The following is a 22376-nucleotide window of genomic DNA, read 5'->3' on the forward strand; positions in this document are numbered from 1 at the left end:
ACATCTTGCTTCCTCTTCCGTCTCTGCTTGAGACTCCAGAATGCTGAGTCACAATGACAAGGCAGAAATACAGCCAGGGCAGAGCCTGAGTCAGTCCATACTGTATTACAACCAACAGGAGGTTATGACAGGAGAAAGAGTGGGAAGGAGGGAGAGAAATAGGAATAGAGGGGGAAGGGGAAAGAGTACAGACTAAAAACGCTGTGTCACCCTTCAGAACTTCAAACGAAAGAGTTCTGCAACGGTTAATCATTTACAGTGTTACTATCACTTCTGTTTATAACTTTAACTTGAGAACATTCTTAGTTTTTACGATAAAATTGTAATGCTCAGAAATTGATCAAATGTACAGGCTGGGTACCTGGAGGAAAATGGGGGAGGGTCATGCATTTTTAATTTCAGTCAAGGGGAGGGATTAGTATTTTTAAAATCTAGACCAGGGGAGGGTCATGTAGTTTGTTATTGAAGAAATTTGAATATTTCTCAGTGTTTTAGAATTCGTTGCTTATTAGGCTATATATCGATGTATTCCTCATTCCACCCGATTCTCTGCTGGAAATGCAATATGAAGTGTGCCTTTAGGCTATTTAGCGTGGTCTCAATCAATTGATTCATAGCCTATAGGCTATAGGCTACGAAGTGCATGCTCAGAGAAGCACAGAGCAAAGTTATATTTCTAAGATAGCTGCTGGGATTGCGTAAATAAAACTAGACTGCATTACACACTGCAATGGATATTCCAACCCTGACGCCTGCTCTGCCCTTGCTGATCAAAACCGTTTTTTTGTGCAGGCTAACCAATGCTGTGCTGTGTAGGCCTACAGTGGCAGTTCAGGAGGAGAGTCAAAGAATTCCTCAGAAAATTATTACTGATTAGGCCTAGTCCAAAAAATGCAATATCTTGCACGTGGACTAGCCTATAGCTTATGTTCTGTAAAGTTTGAGAAGGAGAGCGTGAAGATGAAGACCGGAGGTCAACTTTGATAGCTTGCTACTACTATAATTGATTTGAAGAAAAACAATATGTTTCTTGCCCATGATGTATTTATCCAACTTATTGACATCACAATAAGCCAGATTTAAGTTACTTACATTGTGTTGCTGAAACTTGAAGCAGCAGTCGCGGCACAATCAATTGGAAATGGACAGCTGATGGTGCTGAAAATAGGCAAATTGGAGAAGGAATAATTCATTTAAACCGTCTTCATTTTAATTAGACTTTACTAACAACAAGAGGGCTTTGTGTTGGAGCCTATTTCTTCTTTTCTATTTAAGAAATAAGAGGTAGCTCTACCTGTTTGACAGACAGAGTTATGCTATAGGCTGCTATATCCATAGATTTGTGGTTCAATTCCTCCACCCACCATGCACTCTTTAAATAGCCTCCCTCCAAGTCAGTGAAGGGCTGTTAAGTTAAAAACCAGTACTGGAATTGAGGGGGAATGAGAGGGTATGCCATAGGCCTACCTTTTATTGGAAAACTGGCAAAAATCAAGTGCCTACCCATTGTTATCTTAAGATTTGGAATAAAATTAAACAGATCCGATTACATACAGTGATCTATAACAGCACTTTGGTCCGTTATGATTTATGAAAAAAACAAGCTGAAAATACCCTGGAAAAACATGACTTCGATCCATATGGGAATATCATTGTTTAGTTTCTTTGACATTCAGAGTCTGAGCTACAATCTCCTACAGTGGAGGAGGCAAAAAATGTAATTTGCTTGAGAAGTAATCTAATTCTGTCACTTTCCATTGATTAAGCTATTCACTTTCTGTACAACAGATGTTTAAACCCAGACAGCTTTTAGGGAAACCCTTGTCACCTGTTGTTAAAGAAGAGTAGCCGTCTGTTAAATCTTACATTGTTCTGTGTCGGTAGGCCTACTGTCTGGGGTGGAAAGGTAGGCCGAACTTTTGAAAGAAAGTACCATGTTCAGATTCCTAACAGGGACAGTTCCGTTGCAAACAAGACACACTGATTTGGCATTGGAGAAATATGATAAGATCACTGGTGGGGCAAACTCCCCCACAAAAATGTAGATGCATGCCAGCAAAGCACGAAACAATACATTAATTGCACTATAACAGTGCCCAAACTGTTAGGGCCTAAATAAACCTGTTCCAATAGCAGTCTCAACACCTTACCATTGCTACACCTGGCAGCAATACAGTTAATTCAGCCTCAATTACTGCCTTTATTAAAAACAGATAGCTGGTATGGCTAACTTGCCATATCAGTTGTTTATACTGACAATGAGAAGCACAAATGATGGCATAAGGGGACAACGAAAGCGATAAGAGGCAATGTGTAATTTCGATTAAGACATTAATATGCAAGTAGGATGAACGTAGTCAATATAACTATTTGGTCAGCACTTTTGAAATGTACAGCGGCAGAATTCAGAACATGGGCCGTTCTTACAGTATTCTCCCTGTGCACCAAGTCAGAACCGTAGGATAAACAAAAGGGGCATATAAGCAGACAAAGCTCTTACAATATTTGTTGATGACATTTCTCTAAAACAGGCTATAGGCTACATGTGCACCACCAAGTGAGAACAGTAGACTAAGTTATGAGGGGGAAAATTACCCAATTATTAGAGTAAGGGACATGGGCTACTAACAGCTTACTACACAACATACACTTCGTATTACTTTCTTAGCTACAGTATGCATATCTCTCTCGCAGCGGCCCCCCTCGTGGGCAAATTTTGTCATCAAAGTCTGGCATTCTCTGGATTTATGGTGCTTTCAAGACAACTGGAAACTCTACAAAAAAAACAAGGTCGAATCATGAAGTCAGTGATCTTCAGGTCGGAGCTCTAGAAAGATGCCTGAGTTCCCGACTTGGAATTCCAAGTTGGATGACCGTTCAAAACGTATTTTCCCAGTCTGAGCTTTCTGAGTTCCCAGTTGTCTTGAACTCACTGAAGTCTGAGATTTCCCAGTTCCAAGTTTCCAGTTGTTTTGAACTCGGCCAATGGCATGGCCAATGTTGAATGTTTATCCTTTTAAGCATGGAAAAGAGGACCTTAACCCCAGACTTGGACCACACACCAACTCCACTGAATAGTAGGCTAGTGATTGCTTTGTAATGTTTGCAGTTAGCCACTGATTCCTTCCAAACCACTCATTGTTGAATTTTCGATTACCAATTTGTTGTGCAATGTTTATGTCCAATGGCCGATTAGCACCGATACGTTTTATCTATTATTTCTCTTCAGAATTTCCTTCATATGACAAGGATTGAAAAGGATTTGCCAGTAGATTATCAACTTAATTCATGATGATGACTGCTAGCTTGCTAACTAAGATTTTGAAAGTTTGATGTTGACATGATCAGTCCAATCAAAGCTACGGTAGATATAACGTGATTTGACGTCATTTTATCTGCGGTCAATGACCTTGAGCCTTCTTAGATGGGCACTTCTAATGTAACTATATGGCAGCACCCAAGGGGCTTGAATTTCCGAGCTCTCCCCATACATTTTTCTGTGACGTAGTGTCCCCATGAGTGACAGAACACTGAGCCAATCATGGCGCAAGTAGAGAACATTACCAACCCCTATGCTCTGTATTTTCTGGCTGCCCCACCACCACAGAAAGCACTGAGCTAGGCGGAAACACCTGCATTTTGGAGCTGCCTTACTGAAGAAAGCAAGAAAAGAGACAATGTTTGTATGTGGCTTTATTAACTCAATGCTTTTTCTTTTTTATACATTGTTTGCAAACTGATATGTGACACGTATTAATGCCAGAATAACATGCAAAACAGGTGAGGCTCAAACAAAGCTAAACATGAAAAACAAAGCTGCCCTGAATGACAGGTCATCACTGGATAAGATGAACACATAGGGCTATCTCCATGTCCATTCTTAGCCTGTAATTTGAGTAATTTGAGTAGTATAAAAAAATATTCTGCTAATATGTAAAATTACGTAGAGTTGCATGAATTGTTTATAAAGGCACATTTTTCTCGGACCTGCAAATACAATGATAGACTCATGCAATGCTTTTACTAGGAATTAGATCTTTCCACACTTACTCTTGTCCATAGGGGTCTGTGAACACACAACCTTCTATATTTGCTGTGCTAGACCTAAGGGATAATGTTAGCTTCATAATTGTTCTTTTATGTTCAAAATCTAGAAAACCATGCCAGATTTCTAACTAAATTAGCCCTGGAGCATTTAATATAGCTATAAAACAAAACAAAAATATGTTTGGAAATTTGTATTACACATTTATGAATAATCTAAATGTTAGCATTAAACAATCAAGGCCTTTAAACACTTGTTTGACAATAATTGTACAAATGAAATGCCTTTTATGGTGTCTGACGGAGTTGACATAAATCCACTTAGTTGCATTTAATGAAAAAATAGGAGGTTGTTCCTTTACATGGTGTTAATAGCTGATACTTTGGTCTGTCAAAATAGAAACTTCACATTTTGTTAATATTAAGACAAATATTTGTAGGAAAAAAGTTGATTGTGCAAATCTTTTAAGAATCCCTGAGCTCTTAAACAGCAACATTTTCTCTCTGCCCCATGGCAAAAAATATCCATAGCTTGTAGCTACACTAGATATGATATAACCAAAGATTGTTGTTATCCAGCATTTCTGGACATTACAGGTTTGCCTAATCAAAACACTGCAATAGATTCTACAACTAACCTGGTATTGGCAGTACTGTCTTCGTTCCCAATTCTGGAAACCAGTTATCTTATACATGTCGGTGTCCAGTTGCAGGTGGTTCTAGAAATACCAGAGAAAATGCAGGTAGATAGCAAATAAAAATATATTTCTTAGTTTTCTCTAGTGTTTGTGCATTTGCCTGTTGCCTTTTCATTGCAGGTTTTGCCTTACACAATCTAGTGCAGGAGTATTCAACTCTTACTCTACAAGATCCAGAGCTTGCTGGTTTATTCATAATAGAATCTTCAGCTTATTAGGACTGAACATGATTTCCTTTACAACCATGTATGTATACTTTTTAATGAATTGATAGTGCAATTAAATTGTGTAATCAAGTCAGCAGTTTCTTAACTTTGAGTGCCTCGACTCCTTTTAAGTTCATTGAGTATTAGACATTATTAATTTTGTGCCATAGTCTAGTCTAGTGGTAATGCTGATGACTCTGGACCACACATGGCCCCTTGCGGCATGGATTTAAACTTACGCCTTCATATCTGTATTCCTCTACCTTTCTGTCACCCCCTCTCATTTATAACTTGAAATCTCAATAAAGAGAGAAAATACTAATATATATAAAGAAATTAGTCATTTCAAGACCATGTACTACCCAAACATGGTGAAGGGAATATAAATAAAATCATGTGTTTTGACATTGGTGGTGACTTTCTGAACTGTTATAGTTAGACCAACAGTTTAAAGTAATACAGAAAAATATTGGTATTTGAGTTCTGATTGACTAAATTGACAACATTTTCAGGAAAGTTGTTGTATTTTCCCTTCAATTCACCAGAACCAGCTATTTGTTTAAAAATGTCTTAGTAAGTTACACAGTATATGTAAGATGCATAGTATAGTATATGTTCCTGCTGTTCTCTCCTTCCGTTTTTCCTTTTCTTCAAATCTGGTATCAGCCGGTCTTTGCCCAAGATAGTGAAGATAGTTCACTCAGGCCATTTACCACTGTCTGCTTAAGGAGGTGTGTCCTTAAGCAGACAACAATGCGATAGTGGTCTGCTTAGTTAGTTGACTTCCATTGGGGGGGGAAATGAAGGAGTGGGCTGTCTCTGTTCCTCTTCCGTCTCTGCTTGAGACTGCAGAATGCTGAGTCACAATGACAAGGCAGAAATACAGCCAGGGCAGAGCCTGAGTCAGTCCATACCGTAGTAGAACCAACAGGACGTTATGACAGGAATAAGCAGGGGTGCACATTTCACTGGGGACAGGGGGGACATGCATTTTTGTCCATCCCACCAGTTTTATCATTGGAATGTGATACAAAACGAGGCAACAGTGTGCTTTAGGACCATGCGGAAGCCTCCGAGCGGTCGGGTAGGCTGTTTGTGGTGTTTATTAGACAAAAAACATGTATACACTACCAGTCAAAAGTTTAAGAACACCTACTCATTCAAGGGTTTTTCTTTAATTTTACTATTTTCTACATCGTAGAATAATAGTGAAGACATCAAAACTATGAAATAACACATATGGAATCATGTAGTAACCAAAAAATAATATTTTATACTTGAGATTCTTCAAATAGCTACCCTTTGCCTTGATGACAGCTTTGCACACTCTTGGCTTTCTCTCAACCAGCTTCATGAGGTAGTCACCTGGAATGCATTTCAATTAACAGGTGTGTCTTCTTAAAACTTAATTTGTGGAATTTCCTTCCTTCTTAATGCGTTTGAGCCAATCAGTTGTGTTGTGACAAGGTAGGGGGGGGGGGGTATACAGAAGATAGCCCTATTTGGTAAAACACTAGGTCCATATTATGGTAAGAACAGCTCAAATAAGTAAAGAGAAATGACAGTCCATCATTACTTTAAGACATGAAGGTCAGTCAATCCGGAAAATTTCAAGAACTTTGAAAGTTTCTTCAAGTGTAGTCACAGAAACCATCATGCGCTATGATGAAACTGGCTCTCATGAGGACCACCACAGGAATGAAAGACCCAGAGTTACCTCTGCTGCAGAGGATGAGTTCATTAGAGTTACCAGCCTCAAAAATTGCAGCCCAAGTAAATGCTTCAGAGTTCAAGTAACAGACACATCTCAACATCAACTGTTCAGATGAGACTGTGTGAATCAGGCCTTCATGGTTGAATTGTTGCAAAGAAACCACTACTAAAAGACACCAATAATAATAAGAGACTTGCTTGGGCCAAGAATCATGAGCAATGGACATTGGACCGGTGGAAATTTGTCCTTTGGTCTGGAGTCCAAATTGGAGATTTTTGGTTCCAACAGCCGTATCTTTGTGAGTGAACGGATGATCTCTGCATGTGTATTTCCCACCGTAAAGCATGGAGGAGGAGGTGTTATGGTGTGGGGGTGCTGGTAACACTTAACCAGAATGGCTACCACAGCATTATGCAGCGATACACCATCCCATCTGGTTTGGGCTTACTGGGGCTATCATTTGTTTTTCAAAAGGACAATGACCCAACACACCTCCAGGCTGTGTAAGGGCTATTTTACCAAGAAAGAGAGTGATGGAGTGCTGCATCAGATGACCTGGCTTCTACAATCCCCCGACCTCAACAAAAATGGGATGGTTTGGGATGAGTCGGACCGCAGAGTGAAGGAAAAGCAGCCAACAAGTGCTCAGCATATGTGCAAACTCCTTCAAGACTGTTGGAAAAGCATTCCAGGTGAAGCTGGTTGAGAGAATGCCAAGAATGTGCAAAGCTGTCATCAAGGCAAAAGGTGGCTATTTGAAGAATCTCAAAAATAAAATATATTAGCTAGGTGGCTAAAGTTAGCTAGGCTAGGGGTTAAGAGTTAAGGTTAGGTCTAAGATTAAGGTCAGGAGTTAGGTTAAAGGGTTACGGTTAGGGGAAGGTTTAGCTAACATGCTAAGTAGTAGCAATGTAACTAAAAAGTTGTAAATAGTTGCAAAGTTGCTAATTAGCTAAAATGCTAAAGTTGTCTGTGAACTCAAGCAACCTTTGGAACGCTAGACGTTCGCGTTATATGCTCACCCAAACGTATCCTTTAAAAAGGAATGCCAAGCATGTCATAGAACAAGGTACATTTTTTAAAACAGATTAAGATGAAGAGGTCGAGGTCGAGGCGAGAGCATTTACTCCGCCCAAAATCTGTCCGCTTGAGATAAGCCCGTTTTTGTGTGGAGGTATATAACAAGAGTGTCAAATTACTTGAGGATTTTGATCGAAGTTTCGTATTGTTTAAGCTTTACAAATGTACTAATATATGTGGATGCACGTGTCATTCCGGCAACTTTGAGCAAAACGAAGTTTAGTTCTGTGTGTTTTTCATACGCGTACCTGCACTTTCATTGGCTAGAATGGTCCCACCTGATCTTGCCTGTCTTCAATCGTTGAGCACATGTCTAACATCCATTGTTAGATTGGTCACTCGGCTCTCTTGTCAATATAATAAATACTCTTCGCTTTATGTCATGTGTATGAGTGGGATCGTCATCAAATGATCCGCCTAGTTCCTGTTGAAATTCTAATGGTGATTGGCTACGCTCTGTGAGGGTGGATTTCACTGACGCGTTCCGTTTGGAACAATAAATAGAGCGAGCAAGGCTCCTTCCATTTCACAAGTCTGGGAAGACGCATGAAGAAGTTCTTGCTTCAACAGTGATTGAACGGAACTCCTCTGCCTTTGTCCCGCATTGATAACGTAACACTTACTCTAACTGTAATAGCAAAATAGTCGAAGGAACTTTATTTTTGTACTTTTCATTTTGATAAAAAAGAATATCTGCCAAAATGGAGTCTCAGATCCGTCAGAACTATCACCACGATTGCGAAGCTGCAATCAACCGGATGATCAACATGGAGATGTTTGCCTCCTACACCTACACTTCAATGGTAATGAGTCTACCAAGATTACCGTTTTGTTGATCAACCTGTTTATTATTATGCCTGGGCCTAAATGCCTTTTTTTCACCTTCTCTGTAGTCCTAAACAATTAATAGCCGATAAACTCAACTCCGTGAAGTACACATTTGAGTTTTAGTTGGCTTGGTTATTAACAGCCTTCAGGTAGATATAGCATTCAAATGAAGTTGGGAATCTATCCTACCTTGGACAGAGCGCGTAACAACTCCTCGTTATTTGGCATGTTACCAAGTAGACTATGGACTAGAGGGATCCATGCCTTTGTCATCAAGCTTAGTTGCAACAACAATAACAGAATGCCGAGTCACGTTCAGGTTGTAATTGTTTTCTTTTAACCACACTGTCTTGTTTATCCACCCAGGCTTTCTATTTCTCCCGTGACGATGTGGCTCTGTCTGGCTTCGCGCATTTCTTCAAGGAGAACAGCGACGAGGAGCGCGAGCACGCCGACAAGCTACTCTCTTTCCAGAACAAGAGAGGGGGACGCATTTTACTCCAGGACATCAAGGTGAGCCCCTGAGCATCGAAAAACCCATTTAGATTGTAGACTGATAGAAATGTCTTTACTTCATGGAGGAGAATGTCTAGAGTTTAGTTGATCTATAGAGCCTGGAGTAGTCCTGAACATACTGTCTCTAACCACTGAACTTAGTTTGAGGGGTGTAAAACTGTTCACTTAATCCTAACCTTAATGTCTGTTAGTAGTCCCTAACACTTCTGTGTTCACTCTGTCCTGTGTAGAAGCCAGAACGTGATGAGTGGGGCAATGGGCTGGAGGCCATGCAGTGTGCTCTGCAGCTGGAGAAGAATGTGAACCAGGCCCTGCTGGACCTGCACAAGATTGCCTCTGACAAGGTTGACCCCCATGTAAGTTATGAGGAACCGCACATCACATGTATGTATCACATAGACAGGTACTGTCTCACGAGATGATCAGGTTGTTGTCGCTCTGATTACACAGGATTGTGTGACCTGCTGCTTCACACGCACACAATAGTCTACAGATGCACACTATACACACAATGCAGCTAATGCATAAGTTTGCATAAAGGGCGGCAGGTTGCCTAGTGGTTAGAGCGTTGGGCCAGTAATAAAGGTTGCTGGATTGAATCCCCTAGCTGACAAGGTAAAAATATGTTATGCCCCTGAACAAGGCAGTTAACCCACTGTTCCACGTTAGGATGTCATTGTAAATAAGAATGTGTTAACTGACTTGCCTAGTTAAAAAAAAGCTGGAAACACATTATCTGCACTTATGCCATTACCACCAGGCTCTTGTGTTACTGTATCTACAATAGTCTGTAGTCATTCTCATGTCTGACCTGTGTTTTCCCTCTTTAGCTGTGTGACTTCCTGGAGACCCATTACCTGAAGGAGCAGGTGGAGGCCATTAAGAAGCTGGGAGACCACATCACCAACCTCACCAAGATGGATGCTGTCAAAAACAAGATGGCAGAGTACCTGTTTGACAAGCACACCCTGGGAGGCCAGAGCTAAACCACGTCCATCCCCAGGCTACGGCCTCCAGCCTCAGTCCAGGACTCCTACCTTCTCTGATAGATCCTACTGGCTGTGCATTTATAGGGAGGGGAGAGTGTTAAACTGGGTCAGTGCAACACAGCTGTAATATTGAGGTGTTTTGTTGACAACACTACTGTATTTTGGAGTCGAGGCTTCTTGTAAAACAATGAACAATATCACTAAAGTTTCTTTTCTAATTGTTGACCTGTAGTAATGGATGTTGTATCAGTTTATTTGGGTTCTTTGCTCCATCTTACTGAGAATCTCAAATTCCTGGTGATAAATACTGACAATTGAAGACCTACCAGTGACTGAGGGTCATAACAATAGGGAAAGTTTAACATGAGGTTTATAAAGGACATTCCCTCTGACCACAGAGCGTGTCCTCTACCGTATCTTGTTATAGTGCCATGTCAATTAAGTGCCCAACTGTCAACTCTAGGTCCATAGGCGTAAAATGGGTTACTACAGTTGACGTAGACCTTTACTCTGCATCACAAGTTTATTAGACGGCCTACAGGTCAAAGCCGTTAGCCAGCTGTTATGGCCCATTTCTCTAGTGTTGGAAGTTTGGCTCTTACTGAGAAATTAATCTTTAATCATTTTGTTTATTTCAGTTGGTAATGCCCAATAGTTCCCCTACAGTAAACTATGAACTGAATACTAAAATAGTAATGATTCTACAAGCCTCTCGTTCAACATAAGGGCCTTATTGGAGCTGTCATATGGTTGCAAAGCTACTGGTAATTGACTGAAATTACTGAACACTTTCATTTTGGTAATTAACAGGCAAGCTTAACTTTAACTGACAAATATTGACGTTTTTAATGTGTCCATATAGTAAATGAGTTTCTGGTTAAAGGGGAAAATGGCCTAATGAGAACGGTCTAATCAGCAATGGCATTTAAAATAATTATGCAACTTTTCTTTTCACAACTGCCACCAACATTTGCAACCAAGAAGTATTGACATGGTAAAATAATTGAGTACATTTTTATGGTACTCACTGACTTGGTTTATATTTAGGGTAAAGTTTCACAGCTTTGTCATTCTATTTGAAAATATAATTCAGAGGGCCAGAGATTTGTAATCATATGTACCCAAAAAGGCCACTAGATGACATCTGATTAAGTTGCATATTCCTTAATTTACCAACATTTGTATTTGTTATGGATCCCTATTAGCTGCTGTCAAGGCAACAGTTACTCTTCATGGGGTTTGACAAATTAAAGGCAGTTCTATACAATAAAACTAACATTACATTACTAAACAGATTTCACAACACATTAAGGGTTTGCACTCAGGCCACTACTCTACTACCACATATCTACAACACAAATCCATGTGTGTGTGTGTATCTATAGTGAATATGTTATTGTGTTTTTAATTATGATTTTACAGCTTGCATGAGTTACTTGATGTGGAATAGTAGCCATGTCATGGCTCTCTGTAGGACTGTGCACCTCCCATAGTCTGTTCTGGACTTGGGGACTGTGAAGAGACCTGATGGCATGTCTTGTGGGGTATGCACTGGTGTCTAAGTTGTGTGCTAGTAGTTTAAACTAACAGCTCGGTGCATTCAACATGTCAATACTTCTCACAAATACAAGTTGTGATGAAGTTAATCACTCCTCTAGTCTGAGCCATGAGAGATTGACATTCATAATATTAATGTTAGCTCTCTGTGTACATTTAAGAGTGAGCAGTGCTGCCCAGTTCTGGGCCAATTGTAATTTTCATAACTCCTTTTTTGTGGCACCTGACCACACGACTGGACAGTAGTCCAGGGGCGACAAAACAAGGGTTCTCTATAGACACCAATGCGATAGCTGTCTGCTTAGTCCTTGACTTCCATTGAAACAGAACCATTCAGGGAGTGGAACATCTCGCCTTCTCTTCTGTCTCTGCTTGAGACTGCAGAATGCTGAGTCACAATGACAAGGCAGAAATACAGCCAGGGCATAGCCTGAGTCATTCCATACTGTAGTAGAACCAACAGGAGGTTATGACAGGAGAAGGAGTGGGAAGGAGGGAGAGAAATAGAGGGGGAAGGGGAAAGAGTACAGACTAAAAACGCTGTGTCACCCTTCAGAACTTCAAACGAAAGAGTTCTGTAACGGTTAATCATTTTCAGTGTTACTATCACTTCGGTTTATAACTTTAACTTAAGAACATTCTTAGTTTTTACGATAAAATTGTAATGCTAAGAGATGGATAAAAATGTACAGGGTGGGTACCTGGAGGAAAATGGGGGAGGGTCATGCCTTTTCAATTTCAGTCAAGGGGAGGGATTAGTATTTTTAAAATCTAGACCAGGGGAGGGTCATGTAGTTTGTAATTGAAGAAATTTCAATATTTCTCAGTGTTTAAGAATTCGTTGCTTATTAGGCTATATATCGATGCCCGATTCCACCTGATTCTCTGCTGGGCGTGAAATATGAAGTGTGCCTATAGGCTATTTAGCGTGGTCTCAATCAAATGATTCATAGCCTATAGGCTATAGGCTACGAAGTGCATGCTCAGAGAAGCACAGAGCAAAGTTATATTTCTAAGATAGCTGCTGGGATTGCGTAAATAAAACTAGACTGCATTACACACTGCAATGGATATTCCAACCCTGAGGCCTGCTCTGCCCTTGCTGATCAAAACCGTTTTGTTTTTTTGTGCAGGCTAACCAATGCTGTGCTGTGTAGGCCTACAGTGGCAGTTCAGGAGGAGAGTCAAAGAATTCCTCCGAAAATTATTATTGATTAGGCCTAGTCCAAAAAATGCAATATCTTGCGCGTGGACTAGCCTATAGCTTATGTTCTGTAAAGTTTGAGAAGGAGAGCGTGAAGATGAAGACCGGAGGTCAACTTTGATAGCTTGCTACTACTATAATTGATATGAAGAAAAACAATATGTTTCTTGCCTTTGATGTATTTATCCAAGTTATTGACATCACAATAAACCAGATTTTAGTTACTTACATTGTGGTGCTGAAACTTGAAGCAGCAGTCGCGGCACAATCAATTGGAAATGGACAGCTGATGGTGCTGAAAATAGGCAAATTGGAGTAGGAATAATTCATTTAAACGGTCTTCATTTAAATTAGACTTTACTAACAACAAGAGGGCTTTGTGTTGGAGCTTATTTCTTCCTTCCTATTTAAGAAATAAGATGTTGCTCTACCTGTTTGACAGACAGAATTAGGCTATAGGCTGCTATATCCATAGATTTGTGGTTCAATTCCTCCACCCACCATGCACTCTTTAAATAGCCTCCTCCATGTCAGTGAAGGACTGTTAAGTTAAAAACCAGTACTGGAATTGAGGGGGAATGAGGGGGTATGCCATAGGCCTACCTTTTATTGAAAAAAATGTCAAAAAGCAAATGCCTACCTATTGTTATCTTAAGATTTGTAATAAAATAAAACAGATCCCATTACATACAGTGATCTATAACAGCACTTTGGTCCATTATGCTTTATGCAAAAAACAACCTGAAAATACCCTGGAAAGACATAACTTCGATCCATATGGTTTAAGCATAAGTCTACTGCCACTTCCAACAGTCTGAAGAGGCTTCGTCTCATTGTCTCCAAAACTTTGTTTTCACTCATAATGAACGCATTACGCTATAAAGTGAGGTTCAGCCTAGAACAGTTGATCAAAGTAAAAGAAAGCAGGGCACATACTTCAAGGATTATCTATGTTGAAGACCCTTACCCCCATTTGAAGCAGCTTCATAATTTTTCAACAAACAATGAACCTAGATAGTAGCTATGACAAACTGATAGAGTCTGTTTTGGATTACATTTTAGGAGAAAGGGGGTCCTGTCCTCAAACAATTGGAGTAGAGGCACTACCTTACATACTAGGCCAGGAAAGACCAGGGGCTGTATACATCAGTGGAGGCTGGGGGGAGGAGCTTCCCCATCCATGTAATGTTATTCAATGTGATCTAAAAGGCTAAACTGATCCTAAATCGCCACTCTTACTCAGAGAGGCTTGATGCATACTGCCCCAGAAGACCTAAGCTGTGTTCGAATACCCATACTAACATACAGTATACTACATACTTAATGAGTACATACTGCATACTATATACAATTAGTTCATAGGGCTCCCGAGTGGCGCAGCGGTCTAAGGCACTGCATCTCAGTGCAAGCGGTGTCACTATAGTACTGCTGTAATTGGGCTATGATTGGGCCCAGCGTCGTCCGGGTTTGGCTGGAGTAGGCTGTCATTGAAAATAAGAATTTGTTCTTAACTGACTTGCCTAGTTAAATAAAGGTGAAGTAAAAAAAAAAAAAAAAAAAAGTGTTTAACAAATTGAAAAGGAATCTTGATATGTAATACCCCGGCCCTGTCTGTTAGGTTTATCTACTCGTCTTTGTATATTTTTTGTATTGGTGTGTTCATAATAATAAATAAATGAATAAATATATATATAAAAAATAAAAATAAATGATGATCCCACTCATTCACATGACCTAAAGCAAAGATATTTATTATATTGACAAGAGAGCCGAGTGACCCATCTAACAATGGTAATACATGTGCTCAACGATTGAAGACAGGCAAGATCAGGTGGGACCATTCTAGCCAATGAGAGGGCAGGCACGGGTGTGAACAACACGCAGAACTAAACGTCGTTTTTCTCAAAGTTGCCGGAATGCCACGTGCATCCACATATATTAGTACATTTGTTAAAGCTTAAACATTACGAAACTTCTATTCGATCAAAATCCGCAAGTCATTTGACACTGTTATATACATCCACACAAAAACGGGCTAATCTCACGGGTGGAGTAAATGCTCTCGCCTCGACCTCATCTTAATCTGTTTAATTTTTTTTACTTTGTTTATTACAAGAGTGGATACATTTCATTGTTTTAACTAATTATGACAAAGGTTAAGAAAATGTTGAGCGATGTAATGACTTTTCAAATAAGTTACGTTACACGTTATGTCTGATGTTGGCTGACAATTTTTTAGCTACGCTGTCCTTACGAACCGCATAGCATATCATTACAGCAGTATGTACCGATATGTTAGCTAGCTACCTAACGTAAAGTTAGTTGGCTATTGATACATCAGGATTAGCTAAGTGGTATTGTCATTGTGCGTTCTCAATGGACACTGGAAGTAGCTAGCAAGCTAACCAAAGTTAGCCAGTTAGCTTGGGTGCTTGACTGCCGTTGTGAGGTCAAAATGCTCGGATCAACCTTACTCCTCGGCCAGAGCGGCCAGTGTGGGCTCTGAACGCTCCGAGAGCGAAACGCTTTGAATTTACGAAAGGACAATCTGACAACGCTCTGAATTTACGAACGCCCAGAGCGTACTCTGGCACTCCAGATTGAATTTAAAAACACATCCGAAATCGTATGATGTCTAGCTAGTAATTAGTTATTCTAACAAGCTAGCAAGAGGTTGCATAGCAACAGCATCAGCTTCCGGTAGACAGTCGAAGCGCTAGTAAGCTCAACTAAAAGTTTACCGAGCTTTTACAGTATACTCAAATGTAACCTTTATTTAACAAGGTAGGCCAGTTGAGAACAAGTTCTCGTATACAACTGCGACCTGGCCAAGATAAAGCAAAGCAGTGCGACACAAACAATAACACAGAGTTACACATGGAATAAACACAACATACAGTCAATAACACAATAGAAAAAAATCTATATACAGTATGTGCAAATGAGGTATGATTAGGGAGGTAGGGCAATAAATTGGCCGTAGTGGCGAAGTGATTACAATTTAGCAATTAAACATTGGAGTGATAGATGTGCAGAAGATGAGTGTGCAAGTAGAGATACTGGGGTGCAAAGGAGCAAAAAAATAAGTAACAATATGGGGATGAGGTAGTTGGATGGGCTACCTACAGATGGGCTATGTACAGGTGCAATGATCTGTGACCTGCTCTGACAGCTGATGTTTAAAGTTAGTGAGGGAGATATGCACCATAAAGAGACCCATATTGCTTTTTTGTTTTTACATTTACTGATAATTTCAAAATAATATTTGAAATTCTATCTTAAATAATGTGAAGAGGGGTTTGTTCTCTGCCCACTTCATTTTATGGATAAAGAATCTTCCATGAAAGATAAACAAATTAACAATGAATGTTAAATCAGGGTCCATATCATAAAACATAATATCAAAGTCTCTCAGATTAACATTAATAGTCTTCTCTTTCAAGATAAAATCTTCTAACACTCCAAAATCTTCTGACATAAGAACATAAGTATACAATCTGGAAAAAGAAAGACTTAAAACACAAAAACAAGTCTTTATTTTTCCAAGACTGGTTTGACGACAACATTATTTGGATGAAACAATTATTGAATAATGATGGCCAACTATATGATTATCAAGAATTCATGAGACCACACAATGTTTCATTCGCTCCTGGGGAGTGGGCTCGTCATCAAATGATCCGCCTAGTTCCTGTTGAAATTCTAATGGTGATTGGCTACGCTCTGTGAGGGTGGATTTCACTGACGCGTTCCGTTTGGAACAATAAATAGAGCGAACAAGGCTCCTTCCAATTCACAAGTCTGGGAAGACGCATGAAGAAGTTCTTGCTTCAACAGTGATTGAACGGAACTCCTCTGCCTTCGTCCTGTATTATAGAACATTCCGGATTGATAACATAACACTTACTCTAACTATAATAGCAAAATAGTTGAAGAAACTCTATTTTTGTACTTTCATTTAGATATAAAAGAAAATCTGCGAAGATGGAGTCTCAGATCCGCCAGAACTATCACCACGATTGCGAAGCTGCCATCAACCGGATGATCAACATGGAGATGTTTGCCTCCTACACCTACACTTCAATGGTAAGGAGTATACCAAGATTACCGTTTTGTTGATCTACCTTTCACCTTTTCTGTAGTCCTAAACAATTAATAGCCGATAAACTCAACTCCGTGAAGTACATATTTGAGTTTTAGTTGGCTTGGCTATTAACAGCCTTCAGGTAGATATAGCATTCAAATGAAGTTGGGAATCTATCCTACCTTGGACAGAGCGCGTAACTCCTTGATATTTGGCATGTTACCAAGTAGACTATGGACTAGATGGATCCATGCCTTTGTCATCAAGTTTAGTTGCAACAACAAGAACAGAATGCAGAGTCACGTTCAGGTTGTAATTTTTTTCTCTTAACCATACTGTCTTGTTTATCCACCCAGGCTTTCTATTTCTCCCGTGACGATGTGGCTCTGTCTGGCTTCGCGCATTTCTTCAAGGAGAACAGCGACGAAGAGCGCGAGCACGCCGACAAGCTACTCTCTTTCCAGAACAAGAGAGGTGGACGCATTTTACTCCAGGACATCAAGGTGAGCCCCTGAGCATCGAAAAACCCATTTAGATTGTAGACTGATAGAAATGTCTTTACTTCATGGAGGAGAGTGTCTACAGAGTTTAGTTGATCAATAGAACCTGGAGTAGTCCTGAACATACTGTCTCTAACCACTGAACTGAGTGTGAGGGGTGTAACTCTGTTCAATTTATCCTAACCTTATTGTCTGCTAGTAGTCCTTAACACTTCTGTGTTCACTCTGTCCTGTGTAGAAGCCAGAACGTGATGAGTGGGGCAATGGGCTGGAGGCCATGCAGTGTGCTCTGCAGCTGGAGAAGAATGTGAACCAGGCCCTGCTGGACCTGCACAAGATTGCCTCTGACAAGGTTGACCCCCATGTAAGTTATGAGGAACTGCACATCACATGTATGTATCACATAGAAGACAGGTACTGTCTCGGGAGATGATCAGGTTGTTGTAGCTCTGACTAACGACACAGGATTGTGTGACCTGCTGCTTCACACGCACACAATAGTCCACAGATGCACACTATACACACAATGCAGCTAATGCATAAGTTTGCATAAAGGGCGGCATGTTGCCTAGTGGTTAGAGTGTTGGGACAGTAACAAAGGTTGCTGGATTGAATCCCCTAGCTGACAAGGTAAAAATATGTTCTGACCCTGAACACGGCAGTTAACCCACTGTTCCACGTTAGGATGTCATTGTAAATTAGAATTTGTTCTTAACTGACTTTAAAAAAGCTGGAAACACATTATCTGCACTTATGCCGTTACCACCATGCTCTTGTGTTACTGTATCTACAATAGTCTGTAGTCATTCTCTTGTCTGACCTGTGTTTTCCCTCTTTAGCTGTGTGACTTCCTGGAGACCCATTACCTGAACGAGCAGGTGGAGGCCATTAAGAAGCTGGGAGACCACATCACCAACCTCACCAAGATGGATGCTGTCAACAACAAGATGGCAGAGTACCTGTTTGACAAGCACACCCTGGGAGGCCAGAGCTAAACCACTTCCATCTCCAGGCTACGGCCTCCAGCCTCAGTCCAGGACTCCTGCCTTCTCTGATAGATCCTACTGGCTTTGCATTTATAGGGAGGGGAGTGTTAAACTGGTGCAGTGCAACACAGCTGTAATATTGGTGTTTTTGTTGACAACACTACTGTATTTTGGAGGCAAGGCATCTTGTAAAACAATAAAAAATATCACTAAAGTTTTTATTTTCTAATTGTTGTCATGGATGTTGTATTAGTCTATTCAGGTTCTTTGCTCCGTCTTACTGAGTAACTTTGTTTCCTGGTGGTAAATACTGACAATTGTTGACTTACCAGTGACTGAGGGTCCTAACAATAGGAAAAGTTTAACATGAGGTTTATAAAGGACATTACCTCTGACCACAGAGTGTCCTCTCCTGTATCTTGTTATAGTGCCATGTCAATTAAGGGGTCAACTCGGTCCATAGGAGTAAAATGGGTAACTACAGTTGATGTAGACCTTTACTCTGTGCATCACAAGTTTATTAGACGGCCTAGAGGTCAATCAAAGCCGTTAGCCAGCTGTTATGGCACATTTCTCTAGTGATGGAATTTTGGCTCTAACTGAGAAATTCATCTTTAATCATTTTGTTTATGTCAGTTTAATGCCCAATAGTTCCCCTTCAGCAAACTGAACTGCATACTAAAATAGTAATGATTCTACAAGCCTCTCGTTCACCATAAGGTGCTTATTGGAGCTGTCATATGGTTGCAAAGCTACTGGTAACTTACTGAAATGACGGAACACTTTCATTTTGGTAATTAACAGTCAAGCTAAACTTATACTTTAACTGAAGAAAAAAAAAGACGTTAATGTCCATATTCTAAATGAGTTTCTAGTGGATAAACCATTTGGTTAAAGGGGAAAATGGCCTAATGAGAACTGTCTAATCAGCAATGGCATTTTACATTTAAGTCATTTAGCAGACGCTCTTATCCAGAGCGACTTACAAATTGGTGCATTCACCTTATGGTATCCAGTGGAACAACCACTTTACAATAGTGCATCTAAATCTTTTAAGGGGGGGGGGGGGTTAGAAGGATTACTTTATCCTATCCTAGGTATTCCTTAAAGAGGTGGGGTTTCAGGTGTCTCCGGAAGGTGGTGATTGACTCCGCTGACCTGGCGTCGTGAGGGAGTTTGTTCCACCATTGGGGTGCCAGAGCAGCGAACAGTTTTGACTGGGCTGAGCGGGAACTGTACTTCCTCAGAGGTAGGGAGGCGAGCAGGCCAGAGGTGGATGACCGCAGTGCCCTTGTTTGGGTGTAGGGCCTGATCAGAGCCTGAAGGTACGGAGGTGCCGTTCCCCTCACAGCTCCGTAGGCAAGCACCATGGTCTTGTAGCGGATGCGAGCTTCAACTGGAAGCCAGTGGAGAGAGCGGAGGAGCGGGGTGACGTGAGAGAACTTGGGAAGGTTGAACACCAGACGGGCTGCGGCGTTCTGGATGAGTTGTAGGGGTTTAATGGCACAGGCAGGGAGCCCAGCCAACAGCGAGTTGCAGTAATCCAGACGGGAGATGACAAGTGCCTGGATTAGGACCTGCGCCGCTTCCTGTGTGAGGCAGGGTCGTACTCTGCGAATGTTGTAGAGCATGAACCTACAGGAACGGGTCACCGCCTTGATGTTAGTTGAGAACGACAGGGTGTTGTCCAGGATCACGCCAAGGTTCTTAGCACTCTGGGAGGAGGACACAATGGAGTTGTCAACCGTGATGGCGAGATCATGGAACGGGCAGTCCTTCCCCGGGAGGAAGAGCAGCTCCGTCTTGCCAAGGTTCAGCTTGAGGTGGTGATCCGTCATCCACACTGATATGTCTGCCAGACATGCAGAGATGCGATTCGCCACCTGGTTATCAGAAGGGGGAAAGGAGAATATTAATTGTGTGTCGTCTGCATAGCAATGATAGGAGAGACCATGTGAGGATATGACAGAGCCAAGTGACTTGGTGTATAGCGAGAATAGGAGAGGGCCTAGAACAGAGCCCTGGGGGACACCAGTGGTGAGAGCACGTGGTGCGGAGACAGATTCTCGCCACGCCACCTGGTAGGAGCGACCTGTCAGGTAGGACGCAATCCAAGCGTGGGCCGCGCCGGTAATGCCCAACTCGGAGAGGGTGGAGAGGAGGATCTGATGGTTCACAGTATCAAAGGCAGCCGATAGGTCTAGAAGGATGAGAGCAGAGGAGAGAGAGTTAGCTTTAGCAGTGCGGAGCGCCTCCGTGACACAGAGAAGAGCAGTCTCAGTTGAAAGACTAGTCTTGAAACCTGACTGATTTGGATCAAGAAGGTCATTCTGAGAGAGATAGCAGGAGAGCTGGCCAAGGACGGCACGTTCAAGAGTTTTGGAGAGAAAAGAAAGAAGGGATACTGGTCTGTAGTTGTTGACATCGGAGGGATCAGAAGGGGTGCAACTCTCGCTCTCTTGAAGACGGAAGGGACGTAGCCAGCGGTCAAGGATGAGTTGATGAGCGAGGTGAGGTAAGGGAGGAGGTCTCCGGAAATGGTCTGGAGAAGAGAGGAGGGGATAGGGTCAAGCGGGCAGGTTGTTGGGCGGCCGGCCGTCACAAGACGCGAGATTTCATCTGGAGAGAGAGGGGAGAAAGAGGTCAAAGCACAGGGTAGGGCAGTGTGAGCAGAACCAGCGGTGTCGTTTGACTTAGCAAACGAGGATCGGATGTCGTCGACCTTCTTTTCAAAATGGTTGACGAAGTCATCCGCAGAGAGGGAGGAGGGGGGGGGGAGGGGGAGGAGGATTCAGGAGGGAGGAGAAGGTGGCAAAGAGCTTCCTAGGGTTAGAGGCAGATGCTTGGAATTTAGAGTGGTAGAAAGTGGCTTTAGCAGCAGAGACAGAAGAGGAAAATGTAGAGAGGAGGGAGTGAAAGGATGCCAGGTCCGCAGGGAGGCGAGTTTTCCTCCATTTCCGCTCGGCTGCCCGGAGCCCTGTTCTGTGAGCTCGCAATGAGTCGTCGAGCCACGGAGCAGGAGGGGAGGACCGAGCCGGCCTGGAGGATAGGGGACATAGAGAGTCAAAGGATGCAGAAAGGGAGGAGAGGAGGGTTGAGGAGGCAGAATCAGGAGATAGGTTGGAGAAGGTTTGAGCAGAGGGAAGAGATGATAGGATGGAAGAGGAGAGAGTAGCGGAGGAGAGAGAGCGAAGGTTGGGACGGCGCGATACCATCCGAGTAGGGGCAGAGTGGGAAGTGTTGGATGAGAGCGAGAGGGAAAAGGATACAAGGTAGTGGTCGGAGACTTGGAGGGGAGTTGCAATGAGATTAGTGGAAGAACAGCATCTAGTAAAGATGAGGTCAAGCGTATTGCCTGCCTTGTGAGTAGGGGGGGAAGGTGAGAGGGTGAGGTCAAAAGAGGAGAGGAGTGGAAAGAAGGAGGCAGAGAGGAATGAGTCAAAGGTAGACGTGGGGAGGTTAAAGTCACCCAGAACTGTGAGAGGTGAGCCATCCTCAGGAAAGGAACTTATCAAGGCGTCAAGCTCATTGATGAACTCTCCAAGGGAACCTGGAGGGCGATAAATGATAAGGATGTTAAGCTTGAAAGGGCTGGTAACTGTGACAGCATGGAATTCAAAGGAGGCGATAGACAGATGGGTCAGGGGAGAAAGAGAGAATGTCCACTTGGGAGAGATGAGGATCCCAGTGCCACCACCCCGCTGACCAGAAGCTCTCGGGGTGTGCGAGAACACGTGGGCAGACGAGGAGAGAGCAGTAGGAGTAGCAGTGTTATCTGTGGTAATCCATGTTTCCGTCAGTGCCAAGAAGTCGAGGGACTGGAGGGAAGCATAGGCTGAGATGAACTCTGCCTTGTTGGCCGCAGATCGGCAGTTCCAGAGGCTGCCGGAGACCTGGAACTCCACGTGGGTCGTGCGCGCTGGGACCACCAGGTTAGAGTGGCAGCGGCCACGCGGTGTGAAGCGTTTGT

General features: G+C 42.1%; 2 protein-coding genes and 1 long non-coding RNA gene across 3 annotated transcripts; 2 read left to right on the forward strand and 1 right to left on the reverse strand.

The window, feature by feature from the left end:
- Positions 1 to 1094: 1094 nt before the first annotated feature.
- Positions 1095 to 8574, reverse strand: LOC120033846. The gene is made up of 3 exons (XR_005473995.1): positions 7991 to 8574; positions 4683 to 4763; positions 1095 to 1158 (listed from the first exon to the last, which is right to left on the reverse strand). It is a non-coding gene; the product is annotated as an uncharacterized LOC120033846 (long non-coding RNA).
- Positions 8259 to 10306, forward strand: LOC120033830 (ferritin, middle subunit-like). Its single transcript, XM_038980238.1, has 4 exons — positions 8259 to 8545; positions 8937 to 9083; positions 9317 to 9442; positions 9917 to 10306. The coding sequence occupies exons 1-4, from the start codon at positions 8444 to 8446 to the stop codon at positions 10070 to 10072; spliced, it is 531 nt and encodes a 176-aa protein (XP_038836166.1). The 5' UTR covers positions 8259 to 8443; the 3' UTR covers positions 10073 to 10306.
- A 6312-nt stretch (positions 10307 to 16618) lies between these two features.
- LOC120033857 (ferritin, middle subunit-like) lies at positions 16619 to 18625 on the forward strand. The gene is made up of 4 exons (XM_038980239.1): positions 16619 to 16922; positions 17277 to 17423; positions 17659 to 17784; positions 18260 to 18625. The coding sequence occupies exons 1-4, from the start codon at positions 16821 to 16823 to the stop codon at positions 18413 to 18415; spliced, it is 531 nt and encodes a 176-aa protein (XP_038836167.1). The 5' UTR covers positions 16619 to 16820; the 3' UTR covers positions 18416 to 18625.
- Positions 18626 to 22376: the final 3751 nt, after the last annotated feature.

The sequence above is a fragment of the Salvelinus namaycush genome, chromosome 3, assembly GCF_016432855.1.
Source record: "Salvelinus namaycush isolate Seneca chromosome 3, SaNama_1.0, whole genome shotgun sequence".
NCBI classification, from domain to species: domain Eukaryota; kingdom Metazoa; phylum Chordata; class Actinopteri; order Salmoniformes; family Salmonidae; genus Salvelinus; species Salvelinus namaycush.